General features: G+C 28.9%; 3 protein-coding genes across 3 annotated transcripts; all 3 read left to right on the plus strand.

The window, feature by feature from the left end:
* Nucleotides 1-140: 140 nt before the first annotated feature.
* GO595_005855 (ankyrin repeat protein) lies at nucleotides 141-3728 on the plus strand (the record flags this gene model as incomplete). The annotated part of the gene is made up of 1 exon (XM_067919143.1): nucleotides 141-3728. One exon carries the CDS (start codon nucleotides 141-143, stop codon nucleotides 3726-3728), a length of 3588 nt encoding a protein of 1195 aa, XP_067773891.1.
* Nucleotides 3729-4093: 365 nt separating this feature from the next.
* Nucleotides 4094-4696, plus strand: GO595_005856 (Tetraspanin family protein; the record flags this gene model as incomplete). Its single annotated transcript, XM_067919144.1, has 1 exon — nucleotides 4094-4696. One exon carries the CDS (start codon nucleotides 4094-4096, stop codon nucleotides 4694-4696), a length of 603 nt encoding a protein of 200 aa, XP_067773892.1.
* Nucleotides 4697-5142: 446 nt separating this feature from the next.
* Nucleotides 5143-8783, plus strand: GO595_005857 (ALA-interacting subunit 3; the record flags this gene model as incomplete). The annotated part of the gene is made up of 2 exons (XM_067919145.1): nucleotides 5143-6655; nucleotides 7801-8783. The coding sequence occupies 2 exons, from the start codon at nucleotides 5143-5145 to the stop codon at nucleotides 8781-8783; spliced, it is 2496 nt and encodes an 831-aa protein (XP_067773893.1).
* Nucleotides 8784-13489: the final 4706 nt, after the last annotated feature.

Genomic DNA, 13489 nt, shown 5'->3' on the forward strand with positions numbered 1-13489 from the left:
TAAATTTACAAAAATTGTTTGGTTTATTCTTTTTTGTGGTGATTGAGTAACGATACAACTTTTTAGATGAAATCAGTACTTTACTTAATCTTTTTATTTATTACCTTATAAAAAAAGTGGCATTGGAAAGTGACATAAAAATGACCCAAAATAATGTTGTAGCGCTTCCATTCTTCAAAGTCACTGATACATCACACATAAAAGGGCTTGGCGCAATTATAACCCATTTTTGGGCTGCAACAGATCAAGAGAGTCATTTAAAGCAGACAAATGAAGATGCAGGTGAGGATTCTTTATTAATAACAGATTATCAAGGAAACACCACACTGCATTATGCTGCAGCAGCTCGTGCATACAATGCAGCAAAATATCTGATAAGTTTATTTCCAACACATCATTTTTTTAATTATCAACATATTACGCCAGCCCACATTGCAGCTGAGCTAAATGATGTGACAATGCTTCAAATTTTAAAGGAGAATCATGTTCTTATTCGTGATTCTTCATTTAAAAATTGGGCTCCAATTCATTTTGCCATTTACCGTGGAAGCTATGAAGCTTTCCGGTATCTGCTGATTGAAAATCTCACAGATTTATCGCAACTCATTTATGAAATGGAATCATCACAAGAAACATTTTCCAATCAATTAAAGTTTTATTCACCTCTTGATCTTGCTATTCATTTTCATCATGCAAAAATTGTTAAATTACTTGAAGATTATAATGCATTACCTTCTTTTCATACAGCTGTCAAAACAAACAATTTACAAGCCATTACTTATCACCTTTTTTCTAATCCTGATCTTGACATAGATGCACCATCACCATATCGTAAGTCCACTCCACTTCACATTGCTGCAGGAATCGGCAACTATTCAATTTGTCAATGTCTGCTTGAATCAGGCGCCTCTATCGGCACATTGAATGCCGACGGTTTATCGGCTCTTGAGCTTGCTGTCATAGCCGACTCAACCGAAACCGTTACGATTCTTATCCCAAAGTGCACACCAGACTTATGCTCCAAGGCAACATTTTTAGCAGCTGACTTAAAACGTATTGAAATTGCGAAAATACTTTTAAGTTCTCCATTATCACCATCGTTAGTTGCTGATGATGGAGATTCATTACTAATTCGTTTAATTAAGCGAAAATTATTTACATTAGCTGAACAGCTATTAGAACAAAAGCCTGATTTGTTACAAAAAGATTCCGATGGAGCAATAGCTCTTCATTATGCAGCATTATCAGGTTCACAAACATTATTAACGTCATTAGTAACGCCAGAAACCATCGATGCCATTGACAATCGAGGTCTTACTCCATTATTTTATGCCATTTTAGTTCATGACAATAATGCGATACAAATCTTATTATCAAATGGGTGTAAAGTTGACATTATTACATCATTTGGCATCACTCCTGTTGCCTTTGCATTAGCGTTAGAACTCTCAAGCATGTTATCACTTACTGAATCAATAGCATTAACCAAATGCACAATTAACATTGAACGTATCACAGACATCAGCAAAAACAACGTCAAAAGCTTAGATTTACCAGATTACAAACAAATTGCCAACATGTCCATCAAGTGTCCACAACTTTCGTTATATGGCCCACAATTTATACGTGCGTGTAAAGCGGAGTCAATGGAGTTATACATCAACAAGACGGACGGAGTATTACACGGCGGGACAATATTACACATGGCGATTATCTTTGAAGCACGTTCAGGCTGTGTCTCGCAAATGATTATGAAATGTCATCAACTCATTGACATGGGTGATGACTTAGGCCGTACTCCATTACATTTATCGATCATGTTACGTCGATCGAACATTATTACGTTATTGTTAAAGTATAATGTCAATATAATGATCCGCGATAATGAAAACAATACCATTTTCCATTACATGGATAAAATCGATGTCTATGAACGACTTCAAGATGTAATTACGAACACGAACTTAATGCCAAACGAAACTAATTCGAAAGGAGAAACACCAATTCATACTATCTGTAGATATGGGTCGAAAGAGTTGTTAAAGATATTTATATCATTGTTATCAACAACAAATGTATTATCGATATTAACAATGAAGAATAATAAAGGTAAAACTGCATTAGATATTGCAGTGAAACATAAAAACATCGATTGTATCAGTCTGTTACATTCGCAAGGAGTACCGAATCCATTAGTCGAAGCAATTAAAAGTAATAACTTCGACAAAATGAAATCATTGATCGAAAATGGTTATCCTGTGAACTCGTGTGATAAAACAGGAATTACTCCATTACATGCTGCGACAAATATTCAATCGAAAGAAATGGTGAAATATTTGTTACAAAAAGGCTCCGATGTTAACTCTCGAACTACTAATGGATTATTACCAATACATTACGCTGCTATTAAGAATGACATTGATATGTGTTTGTTATTATTTGACAATTCATTTAAACTCTCTAAAATTCACGCAAACGATCAGCCGTTTCTTTTGTCGACTGATGAAGAATGTCAAAGTTTTCTCTATCATTATTGGAAGCGTCAGCTGATCGGCCGCTATTTCATCAAGTACATAAAGCAGAACCATGAATTGATGAAAAACTTCTCGAGTTCATTAACGAAGATTAATATCCACTTCTCTAAGAACAAAAAAATTACTGGAGTTGTAACAAAGCTTTTATCACTTTATGATAAATTATTATTTATATCTTATCAAATATTACAACGAAGGAACTCATCAACTTATCCATATTACTTTAGTAAGTCATTACATCATTTGTTGTACATATTAACAACAATTGATATCGATTCTTATTCATCATTATATGCGACAACACAAATCGATATCTTTGAAGAAATTATAAAGCAAACTCATAAAGAAAAGTTCATTGACTTCTTTTCTTATCCTTTAATTTGGATTGATACAACATTTAAAATCATCTCATTAATTGAAGAACATTTAATAGTTGTCGATAATAAGCCATTGTTTAACCACATCTTAAAAGATAAGTTACAAGTACAATGTAATAAGACAAAACAATATCTAAAAGTTATATCTGCACAAAAAGATAAAGAATTTGTTTCTTCAATGGAAGAATCAATTGGTTATAGTATTGTCCATTGCTTAGGAAAAATTGATGAAATACAAAGAGAGCCTTTGTTTATCTTTAGGCCGCAATTTTTCATAGATTTGAAAACATTCTTCGGACCAAAGTTTGCTATCTCTCGATCAATACCATTTAAAAACAGAGACCAAGTGAAGGTTATAATATTTGATGAATATATGGCAATTTATACTGGAAAAGAATCATTTGTCATACCTTTGATACTTGTAAATGCTAAACAAATGACCAAAAAATCCGATTTTACATTCACAACTCCAGTCGGCTCTTTTAAGATTACGTTCTTAACACATAACTTAAGGCCTTTGGTACAAATGGCTTTAAGAAGTAGAGCTGTGATGTTACATAGATTTGATCATGGCGCATTTCAATTACAAAAAGGTACTGCTGACTTCTATCAATGCTTAGTGGCATATCAGTTAAGTGGTGAGAGAAATATCATTTTAAGATATATGATAATTAAGGCCGAACATAAAAGACAATGTTATGACATATGCTTCGCACATTTGACAGATTCATTGCCTGCACCACCGATTTTCTTCAATGTGGTGCCGAGATTGATTAATAAGGATGGGGAATCTTTGGATGGTATTGCATTCTTGTAATAAACAAATTGTGATCGTATCATTTCAATTTTGAGTATAAATTCGAATTTTTTAATCAAAAAGTTGAGTTGTTTAACCATTGTCAAATTCGTCTAAAATTACTTCAAAAAAAATCAATTTCCATTGAGAATATTGTTTAATGATTAAAAAAAAATAATTGATAAATACTTTTAGTGTTTTGTTGACTCTGAAATTTATTGATAAATATGTTCTGAAGATGAAAAAAATATTTTTTATCGGTTTTTCTTCGGCGGATGTAAAAATCCGGTTTGACAGAAAATACAAGCTAATATCGTTTACCATTCAATTTCAGGTGTCAAACGAGATTTGACCCGACGGTTAATTGCCGTCGGCTCAGATTGAAAATGGGCAAGTGCGGAAAGTTTGTTGGAGGCATTGGCTTCACGCTGTTAACGCTCATAACAGTTGGCGCTACTGTTGCGTTGTTTTCTATTGCTTTATACGCTGTTAATAAGAACTTTGAAGGATATTCAGCATCTTTGAAAACAGGTCTTATCATTGCTTTAGTAATCTCAATCGTTGTTTTCATCTTCGGAATTTATGCTTCATTCTCAAAAAATAGATGCGTCAAATGCATTCTTTCAATTATCTACATTGTATACGCAATTTTCGTATTGATTATGGCTATTGTCATTTTAGCTCTTGGTGGTGCCATCTCAGAAGTAATTTCTCGCGAGTTCCAATCCAATCCTGATTTCAGATCTTCATTTGAAAAGACATTTAACTGCTATACTTGGAACTCAAATACCTCAAATAACACATGCCAAAGTGTTTTCGATTCTTCTTTCGGTGTTGCAAGGAAAGCTATTGGTGGATGCTTGCTTGGTATTTTCTTCTTATTGTTAATTGGTATCATCGTAGCATTTTGTCATGTCTGCCGTAAGAGGAGTGATGACTTCAGCGGCAGTGAAAACACAATCAATACTCCGCTTTCATATGGTTGGTAAGTATTTCTCAACTAAAGAAACGTTATCATTTTTACATAGTTTTTTCAACTAAACAATAAGACTTTGTAAATTTTCATTAATTTAATTTTAAGATTTAAAAATTATTTTCAAATTTTCAAATTAATTTTTTTTAGAAAAAATGTATTTGTTAACATATACTGTGATTCTTACATTAGTTATCTTTTCATATTTCTTTTTAATCTATGATTAATTAACAGAAGATTTATGTTTTTATTTTTTTAGAAAAAATGTTTTTCTTTAATTTTTTTCGTTGTTTACAGTTTATGTTTGTAGTTTTCTTGAATTATGATTAAATTTTTTGCGTTCTAAATTTGATCTAATTTTTGATTTTTTGGAAAAATGACATTTTGAACGTGTCACCAGCGATATAAAGTTCTCAAAAGAAATATAAAGTGCAGAAAAAGTACAAAAATAACTTTTCAAGGATGAGCGAAGAACTCCTTTTGGAAAGCCTATCTAAAACTCAAAACAACTTATTTTCAATTGCAGTTCAGCTCGATCCTCAAACTAAAAAGCAAGAAGAATTAACAACTGGATTAATCAAGTATTCAAATGATTTCATTTGTGAACTTCGACTTCTCTCACTTGTACGTATGAAAATTAGTCAATCAGAAGAGGCGAGTGGATCAATCCAAAAAATATTACAATCACAATCTTTTCAAGGTTTAAAATTTTCCAAACTTGAGTATTGTCCAAACTTTGTTAGTTTCAATGTTCTTAACTATTATTCTAATCTTGCGTCAATGCTTCATCGTAATCCCAAAATATTTGCAGAAATTCTCTATGAATATTGTTTTCATGAACCAACCAAACTTAAGAATCTTTCAAGTTCTCTTTTACTTACCATTTTCCAACAAGGCTGGTGCAAGTGTGAAGATGAATTATTATATAAAGTTTTAAAGCAAATTTCAAATTTACAATTTCGAAACAAAATCCATTACAAAGAATTTAAAATTCCCCAAAAAACTCGCTTAAAGATGCCACAAGTGAAAGCCAGCACAGAGGAATATGAACCATTTGCCACATTTTTCCGCACATATTTATTTAATGGTTCATCGTTTTCATATTTACAAACATTAGAGCCAATTATAGTGAAACTTTATTCATTATCACAACTTTGCAACATCAAAAACACATTCCAAACCATTCCATCAACGGGAAGTGTTGCTCCATTTGATTATTGGAGTCAAATTCTTGAGTATGCGATACAAGTTCTTAATGTATTATATGATTGTTTAGAGTTATTACCACGCGGCGTCTTTCGTTTAATGCGTCATTTAAAGAAACTTAATGTTAATATCCAATTATTATTTTTCGAATGTTTCATTAATGAAGCATTAGATAATCCTGAAGTATTAGGATTACAGCCATGGCATCCATCGCATAAAGATTGGATGCCATCTAAAGACATTGCGGATATCTTTCGAACAAAATATTCTAAATCACCATCGATTATCTTTAAAGAGAAAATTCTTAAAGTATTTGATGATTATGACAAAGTTGATTTAGATAAAATAATTAATAAGATATGTTCAATTAATATCGAATTAATACCAATGATTCAAGAGACGGAATTATTAAGTATTAATCCGAACTTTCCAAAAGAAATATTAATTAAAGGTACTGATGTATTATTATTACATAAAGCAGCGTTATGTATACCGAAGAATAAATTCCCGGAACTTGATAAAGCATTAGAACAAATACAAACAGTACCAGAGAAGAATCAATATGCATTTGAACATTTTAAGATAGTAATATTACGACAAAAAGAAGTAACTGATGCAGCGAAGAATATGGAATTCATGTCATTATTCTCCACAAAAGTATTTAATAACAAAACAGAGAAATCAAATGATCCATATGTCGAACAATTATGTAATATCATTACTGAATTTCCACAATTCGAAACATTATTAAGTTCAGTTAAAATCAAAAGTATTAAAGATTTGTTTATCTTATTATCGAAAATCATTCCATTATTCTTTGAAGATAAAGATATCCTTCAAGCGTCATCAGTTATATCATATGCGATTAATAACATTAAAGACTATAATGAATTAATTAATCGAATTAATATCATTGCTGAAAATCGATCGAAATTATTATTAAAAGCAACTGATCGAAATTCATCATTACAAACACAATATAATAAAATGTTAAATGCTTTAAACATTGTCCAAGAAATCCGTAAAAATGTACAAAGTCATTTGTTATTACAAATCACCGAAATATTTATTAACGATACAATGCGTGAAAACTTTAAAGTTGCAATGTTTCGAAGTCATGAATTCATTGGCGATATTAAAGTTCTTGATACGCAAGCCAAGAAAATTATATCAGTTGCAAGTAAAACTTTAAAAGAATTTTATGTCCAAGAACAATATATATCACAAATATGTCGAATATTATATTATCGATTAACTGATCATATTACATTTCGACGTTTTAACATTGCTAAATCATCGAATAATTATTGGAAACGTTCGATCATCTTAAACAAAATCTTAGAACAACATTCGGATGAAATAATTAAAGAAATCGAACAAAGACAAGCGTCGTCTTTCTTCTTTAAACTTCGATACTTAGAACGTGCGCGTGATTTATTAGGACATATTAAATCGAATTCTGGCATATCGATAATGGTACATTATGTAATCGAAATGATTAATACCGTTTCAACTTTATGTGAAAACTCAAAAGACTTAAAACAAGACGATTGTTTAGTTTGGGTTTTGGCATGCTCAAAGTTGAAACATATTTATTCCATTAATAAGTTCTTACAACATTTCGTAATACAAAGAGGTTTTTTCGATTCATTATTTAACAGAGATGAAATATCAACAATCGGTATATTCCCGTCAGCCGTTTTAATGCTGTTACAAAATTGTCAGAAATATGATAAGAGAATTACAGATAAATGGGCATAAAAAAAAAATATTTTGTAAAATAAACCTTAAAAAATGTTTTTAATGATTTTTTGTACCACTCAAAAAGCCGGTGTAAACATTTCAACACTCGAACGGCAAATAACCTCTCCAAGACTGAGATGGAGTCTGGACTCGAGTTCAACACATTAACAGAGAATTACGAAGAAGAGATGAACCAGCCGCAGGTGGTGGCAACTATCCCAAATTCGCAAAGTAAATTCAGGCAACAAAGACTTCCAGCTTGTCGTCCATTTTTGACTCCTTTGTCCGCTTCTTTCGTTTACTTGGCATTTTTCTTGGTATCCTTAGCTTTTTGTATCGCTTTCTTCGTTAATAATAATGAAATTTTCGAAAAAGAATTCGATTATACTAATTGTACTACACCAAAATGTCAACTAACAATTAACTTAACCGAAAAGGATATGGGAAGTATAGGTCCTTTCTATGTTTATTATCAACTAACTAATTTTTATCAAAACAACTTCATGTATTCTGATTCAATTAATTGGGATCAACTTCAAGGTAAAGCACCTGATAAAACGCAACTTAGCTCATGTTCGCCTATGATTCAAAATGGAACAAACTTCACAACTGGTGCATATGTTCCATGTGGTACTCTTCCAATGTCTGTTTTCAATGATACATTTGCCATCACAGGCTTTACCAAACCTCTCAGTGAATCTGGTATTGCTTCCAGTGGCCTTAGGAGCATTTTTAAGCATCCAAGTTCAGAATATGCTCTAGCTAATCAATGGCTTGATGAAACATTATTCCCTGGAAATCAAACAAATGAACACTTCGTTAACTGGGTCCAAACAGCACCTTTCTCTAAGTTCCGTAAGCTTTGGGGAATCTACAGCGAAGACACAAAAATTGCAGGAAATACAATAACCGTCGAAATTCAGAACAATTTTGACGTCAGCTCATTCGGAGGAACAAAGGTATTAATCATTGCGACATTACAATGGTTTGGTGGTAAGAATAACTTCTATGGTGTTTTCTTCGCAGCTATAGCTGGTTTCTCATTTCTTGCAATGTCGATATTTGCAATTCTTTATTTCACGAATTCATTACCATTATACAAAGCACTTGCATCCAGTGTTGATGGAATGCTTGATGTCAGTTTAATTTCATAAATATTCAATAAAATTAATTAATTTTTTTCTTCTGACTTTTTTAAGCTAAATGACTTTGGAAATTAAAAGCGAATCCAAACGTTTTTGATACTCTTTCTGATTCTAACAATAAAGATCGATTTGATGAACATTTCCACCGAGTACAGATTCAAAGAGTTATTTTTGTCGAAGTAAAAAATATAAATTTTGATTTAATATATACGAACAAATTGATGTCTTTTGTGTTTAATTAAATAAAGTATACAGGAAAATTTATTTTTTTAATATATAAAATAAAAACACTGCGCAATGTTCTATGGACAACCGCTTTTTTTGTATCAATAACCGCGAGTCAAAACCGTTTTAATTTAAACCCACAAAAATGTCTCTGAAGGGTTTAAAAGCAAAATTCCGGATATTTAAAAAATTTAAATTAGAAGAAAGGGAGTACAACATATGGATAAAGTATTTTACATCAGAAACAGGACAAAAAATAACAAATGTTCCAAAAGATTCACAATTACAAGCACATTATTCTAATTTTAATTTTCCTGATGTAAAAACAAAAGCAATATTAGCTGAATCAGATTCCATTGAATCCAATCCAAAGGAATCTCTTTTAGTTTTATTTCATCTTGATTCACCAATTTCTTCACATTATTTCAAATTTTCTAAACTTTTGCTCAATTCACATTTTGATGAAATTTCTTTAACTAACATTGCCGATTATGCTTCCCCACATTTGTTTCGAGCTTATATTGCTTGGGATTATCAACTTCATTCCCAACTTCCAAATATTCTAGAAAACAATTTTTCAACATTTTTTCCTAAAACTTATATCAATGATGTTTCAATTATCCAAGCTTTACTTCATACAAGTCCCAAATATTTAATTGACATGTTATATTTATTACAACCATTATTAACAACATTAACTAAATATATGAAACAAAAGACGTCTCTTTCTAATCTTATCATGATACTATTTTTTTTGCTCTTAGACTTTATCAAAAATACAAAAATTAGAAGTGAAGAAATAAAGCCGATACTAACATTCATCATCAAAAACTTCGAATGTTTCCAATGTTATGATGATAAATTTGGTGAATTTAGTCAGTTTATTCAGAGCAACAATGATATTTTAAGCTTTTTTGATGATCAAACATTTTCAAGTCTTATTAATATATCCAAAAATGTATTTGAGCGAATCACTTCAAAAGAAGCATCAAACACATATTTAAATTTAGGTATTAATTTAATGAAACTTATACAAACAATATCACATTTTAAGCCACGAATGATGAATATTATTCCAAGTATAATGATCTTTATCCAATGGAGTTCACAACTTGAATTTCATCCTGATATTGAACCAGTAAACATTGAAACCACATTAAAACTTGATGAATATCTTGATATTTATCAAAAATATGTTTTTGCAGAAGATAACTTTGAGTTAAAAGATACAACATATCAATTAAATTCTGTTGCTCCGATTTATTTCCAAAGTTATCCAATTTTGGCAAGTATTTATACAATTTTATCATCGATATGTTCAGAGAACGAATCAATTTTAGAAGAAATCATTATAATATTTTCACAACAAGAATCATTATATTATTTTTATATTTTAGTTGCTGTGTTATTTGCTTGTGACGTTAAAACAGTTGTTGAGTTAATGCATAAAAATCATCAATGGGTATTTTTAATACAACCAAAAATATTTAATGATTTTGTGTTTACAAATAAATGTAGTAAATATTTGGTTAATCTAAAAGATTTAATTTTTTCTATTATCTTTAATTTTGGTGAAGATGATGGAGGTGAATTACTTCAACATTTTACTTTCCTTTTAAGACCTGAACATCCAATTACATTATTTAATATTGTGAAATATTTTAACTTTATGTTATCTGTTAGTGATTCATTTTTATCTAATTTGTTTCATACTAATATACTTGATATGTTAATTGATTGTTATAAAACTTATAAAAGTTATTTATTAAATAATAAAGATTTAGAAAATGAAGAAACTATAGCAATGTTAAAATCTAAAAAAATGATTGTTATATTTTATAACTCAATTACACAAGATGTAAATAGTTTTGATTTTTTGTTTAAAAATAATAAACAAGTCGAGTTCTTAACTGAGTTATTATTTGAAAAAGATGTTTTCGAAATCGCAAGTGATATAATTACAAAAGGTTTCCAAATGAATGATATCACTTTATTATTAAAGCAATTTAAAATATTAATAAAAATAAGTTTCGAAAATTGTAAAGATCCAAATTGGCAACATTTAATACAAAGTTTAATCGAAATGATATTAGTATCATTAGCTACGAATAAAATTAATGTTACTAATGCATTTATTAAATTAGGTTTTATCGATTTATTTAGTAAAATCCCTTATGAGTTCTCTAAAAGTGGAAATGATTCATTTCTAAATCAAATTATACATTTCTTCGCTATTTATTGTTCACTTTCACCAGTTATTCGAAATGAAATATCAAATCAACAAAACAATTTCTTAATTAATCTTAAAAAAGGAATTGATGAAACTAAAATAGATAATCAAACAATAGAATTACTTAAGAAACTTTCGATATATGATTCATCATTATATGTTATTGAAGGCATTCAATTATTATTTTATCTTGTTAAATTTAAATGTTATCAAGAAAATATTTTCCAATTTCTTGAGAAAATGACACAAACTTCAATTGTAAATAGATATCAATGTTTTAGAGCTAATTTAATTCCTGGTTTACTTGATTTCTTAAAAGATAATCCAAATGATTTAGTATTTGATTTATTTTCTCAAATCGGAGCTTCGTTTTTTGGTTTAAGAGATTTAACTTATACATTTAAAATAATTTCTCAAAGTCAAAATAATATATCAATAAAACTTCTTAAATCACTTTTAAAAATGATAAAATTTAAAACAAATTCTTCGGATCCAAATTCATTTTTCCATTTTACATCAAAATCTTTGTTTAGAATTGATAAGTTTGAAATTCCAAATAATTTCATCATCGAAATGAAAATATTATTTTTGAAACAACAAGTTGGAATGTCACCGATTTTTAAGATATTCTCATTAACTCAACGACTTATATTATATTCTTTCCAAAATAAAGTTATTTTATCTTTGTTTACAAATGATACTGAAAGTCAAATTCAACTTTCAACTAAATTACAAACTTCAAAATGGTTAAAACTTACATTAAAAATGTTTAAGACGACAATTACTTTTTGTATTGATGATGATATTCAAACATTTGCTTTCGTCCCTGGTACTATTAATAATAAATTTTATTTCGATCCTTCATTAGTAACATTTAAAATCAAAGGAATTAATTCTTTCATTTCTTATATTAATATTTCTTCTAAAGAAGATAATTTCTTGATTTCTTTATCTCCTTCTTCAACTAAATATAACTCTTTAACTAAAACTGTGTTTACTGGTATAACAATTCCTTTTTCAACATCGTTTTTCGATGCAATTCATGTTTCTGGTGGTCCACAAATATTTTTACCTTTATTCGATAATATATCGGACCGATCAAATTCCTCTGAATATTTCTCATGTTTAATTGAGTTAACACAAAAAATTTTAGAAAATAATGAAAGTCAATTTGAAAATCAACATTTCTTTAGAGCTTTAGGTTATTTATTGTTTACTAATAATAGTACATATTTAAATGTATGTTGTTTTGAGACTTTATATTCAATGTATCGAATAGTTAAAAATCAAAACTTAAAAAGAGAAATGTTAAAATATATTTTTGGTAACTTTTTATTATGGAAACAAATTGATCAAGAAAATCAAATTTTATTATTTTCGAATGTATTTGTTGGATTATTACAAAATGATCCTGATTTATTTACACAAGTTTTATCTTTTCATGATATGTTAATAATGTTTTGTTCAGTATTTGAATCTGCTACTGGAGAAATATTAGCGAAATTTTGGAACTTTTTAATGTTATTATCCGAAACTAAATTCACTGATGAAGATTCGAAAGTATTAATTAGTTCTGCAATCCAATTAAATTCGACTGATGAATTATTTGTATATTCAATGGAATTAATTATCCATTTAATATCAAATCGTTCAACACATTTAATTAAGTTTTTAGAAGAAATTGGATTTTATACTATTTTTATTGAGGGAATTAATTCACGATGTGAAAATTCACGATTAATTTCATTGAATTGTATTTATTATGTACATTCTATACTTCAAGATGACAATTTAAGTATCGAAATAATTAATACTATTCGATTATTTAATATTAGTGAACATTCTGATTTAGCTTTAATTAATATAATGAATTATATATATAAAACTTTTGATTATGATGAGTTTCCACATATTTGTCAATCATTTGATTTCGATACATATAAAGTTATTGAATATCCACAATTTTTACCCATTTTTTCTTATTGTATTTTCATTTCTAATGAAGATACACGTCATAAATATTGTGATCATTTAAAGAAAAGTTTCGATTCTAATGAAGAATCAAGAAAGAATTGTTATAAATGTAAGTTTTGGATCACTTGGTTAATATTAATATCTATTTGTGATAAAAACACAACGGAATGGATTCAAACTATTGAAGAAATCATATTAACATCAAAAGAAAATATATTTAATAGTATAAAAGAACTTTATTTAATTTGTTATTTAAATGGAATTAATGTATTAGAAACTATAAAAG

The sequence above is a fragment of the Histomonas meleagridis genome, assembly GCF_020186115.1.
Source record: "Histomonas meleagridis strain 2922-C6/04-10x chromosome Unknown contig_4, whole genome shotgun sequence".
NCBI classification, from domain to species: domain Eukaryota; phylum Parabasalia; order Tritrichomonadida; family Dientamoebidae; genus Histomonas; species Histomonas meleagridis.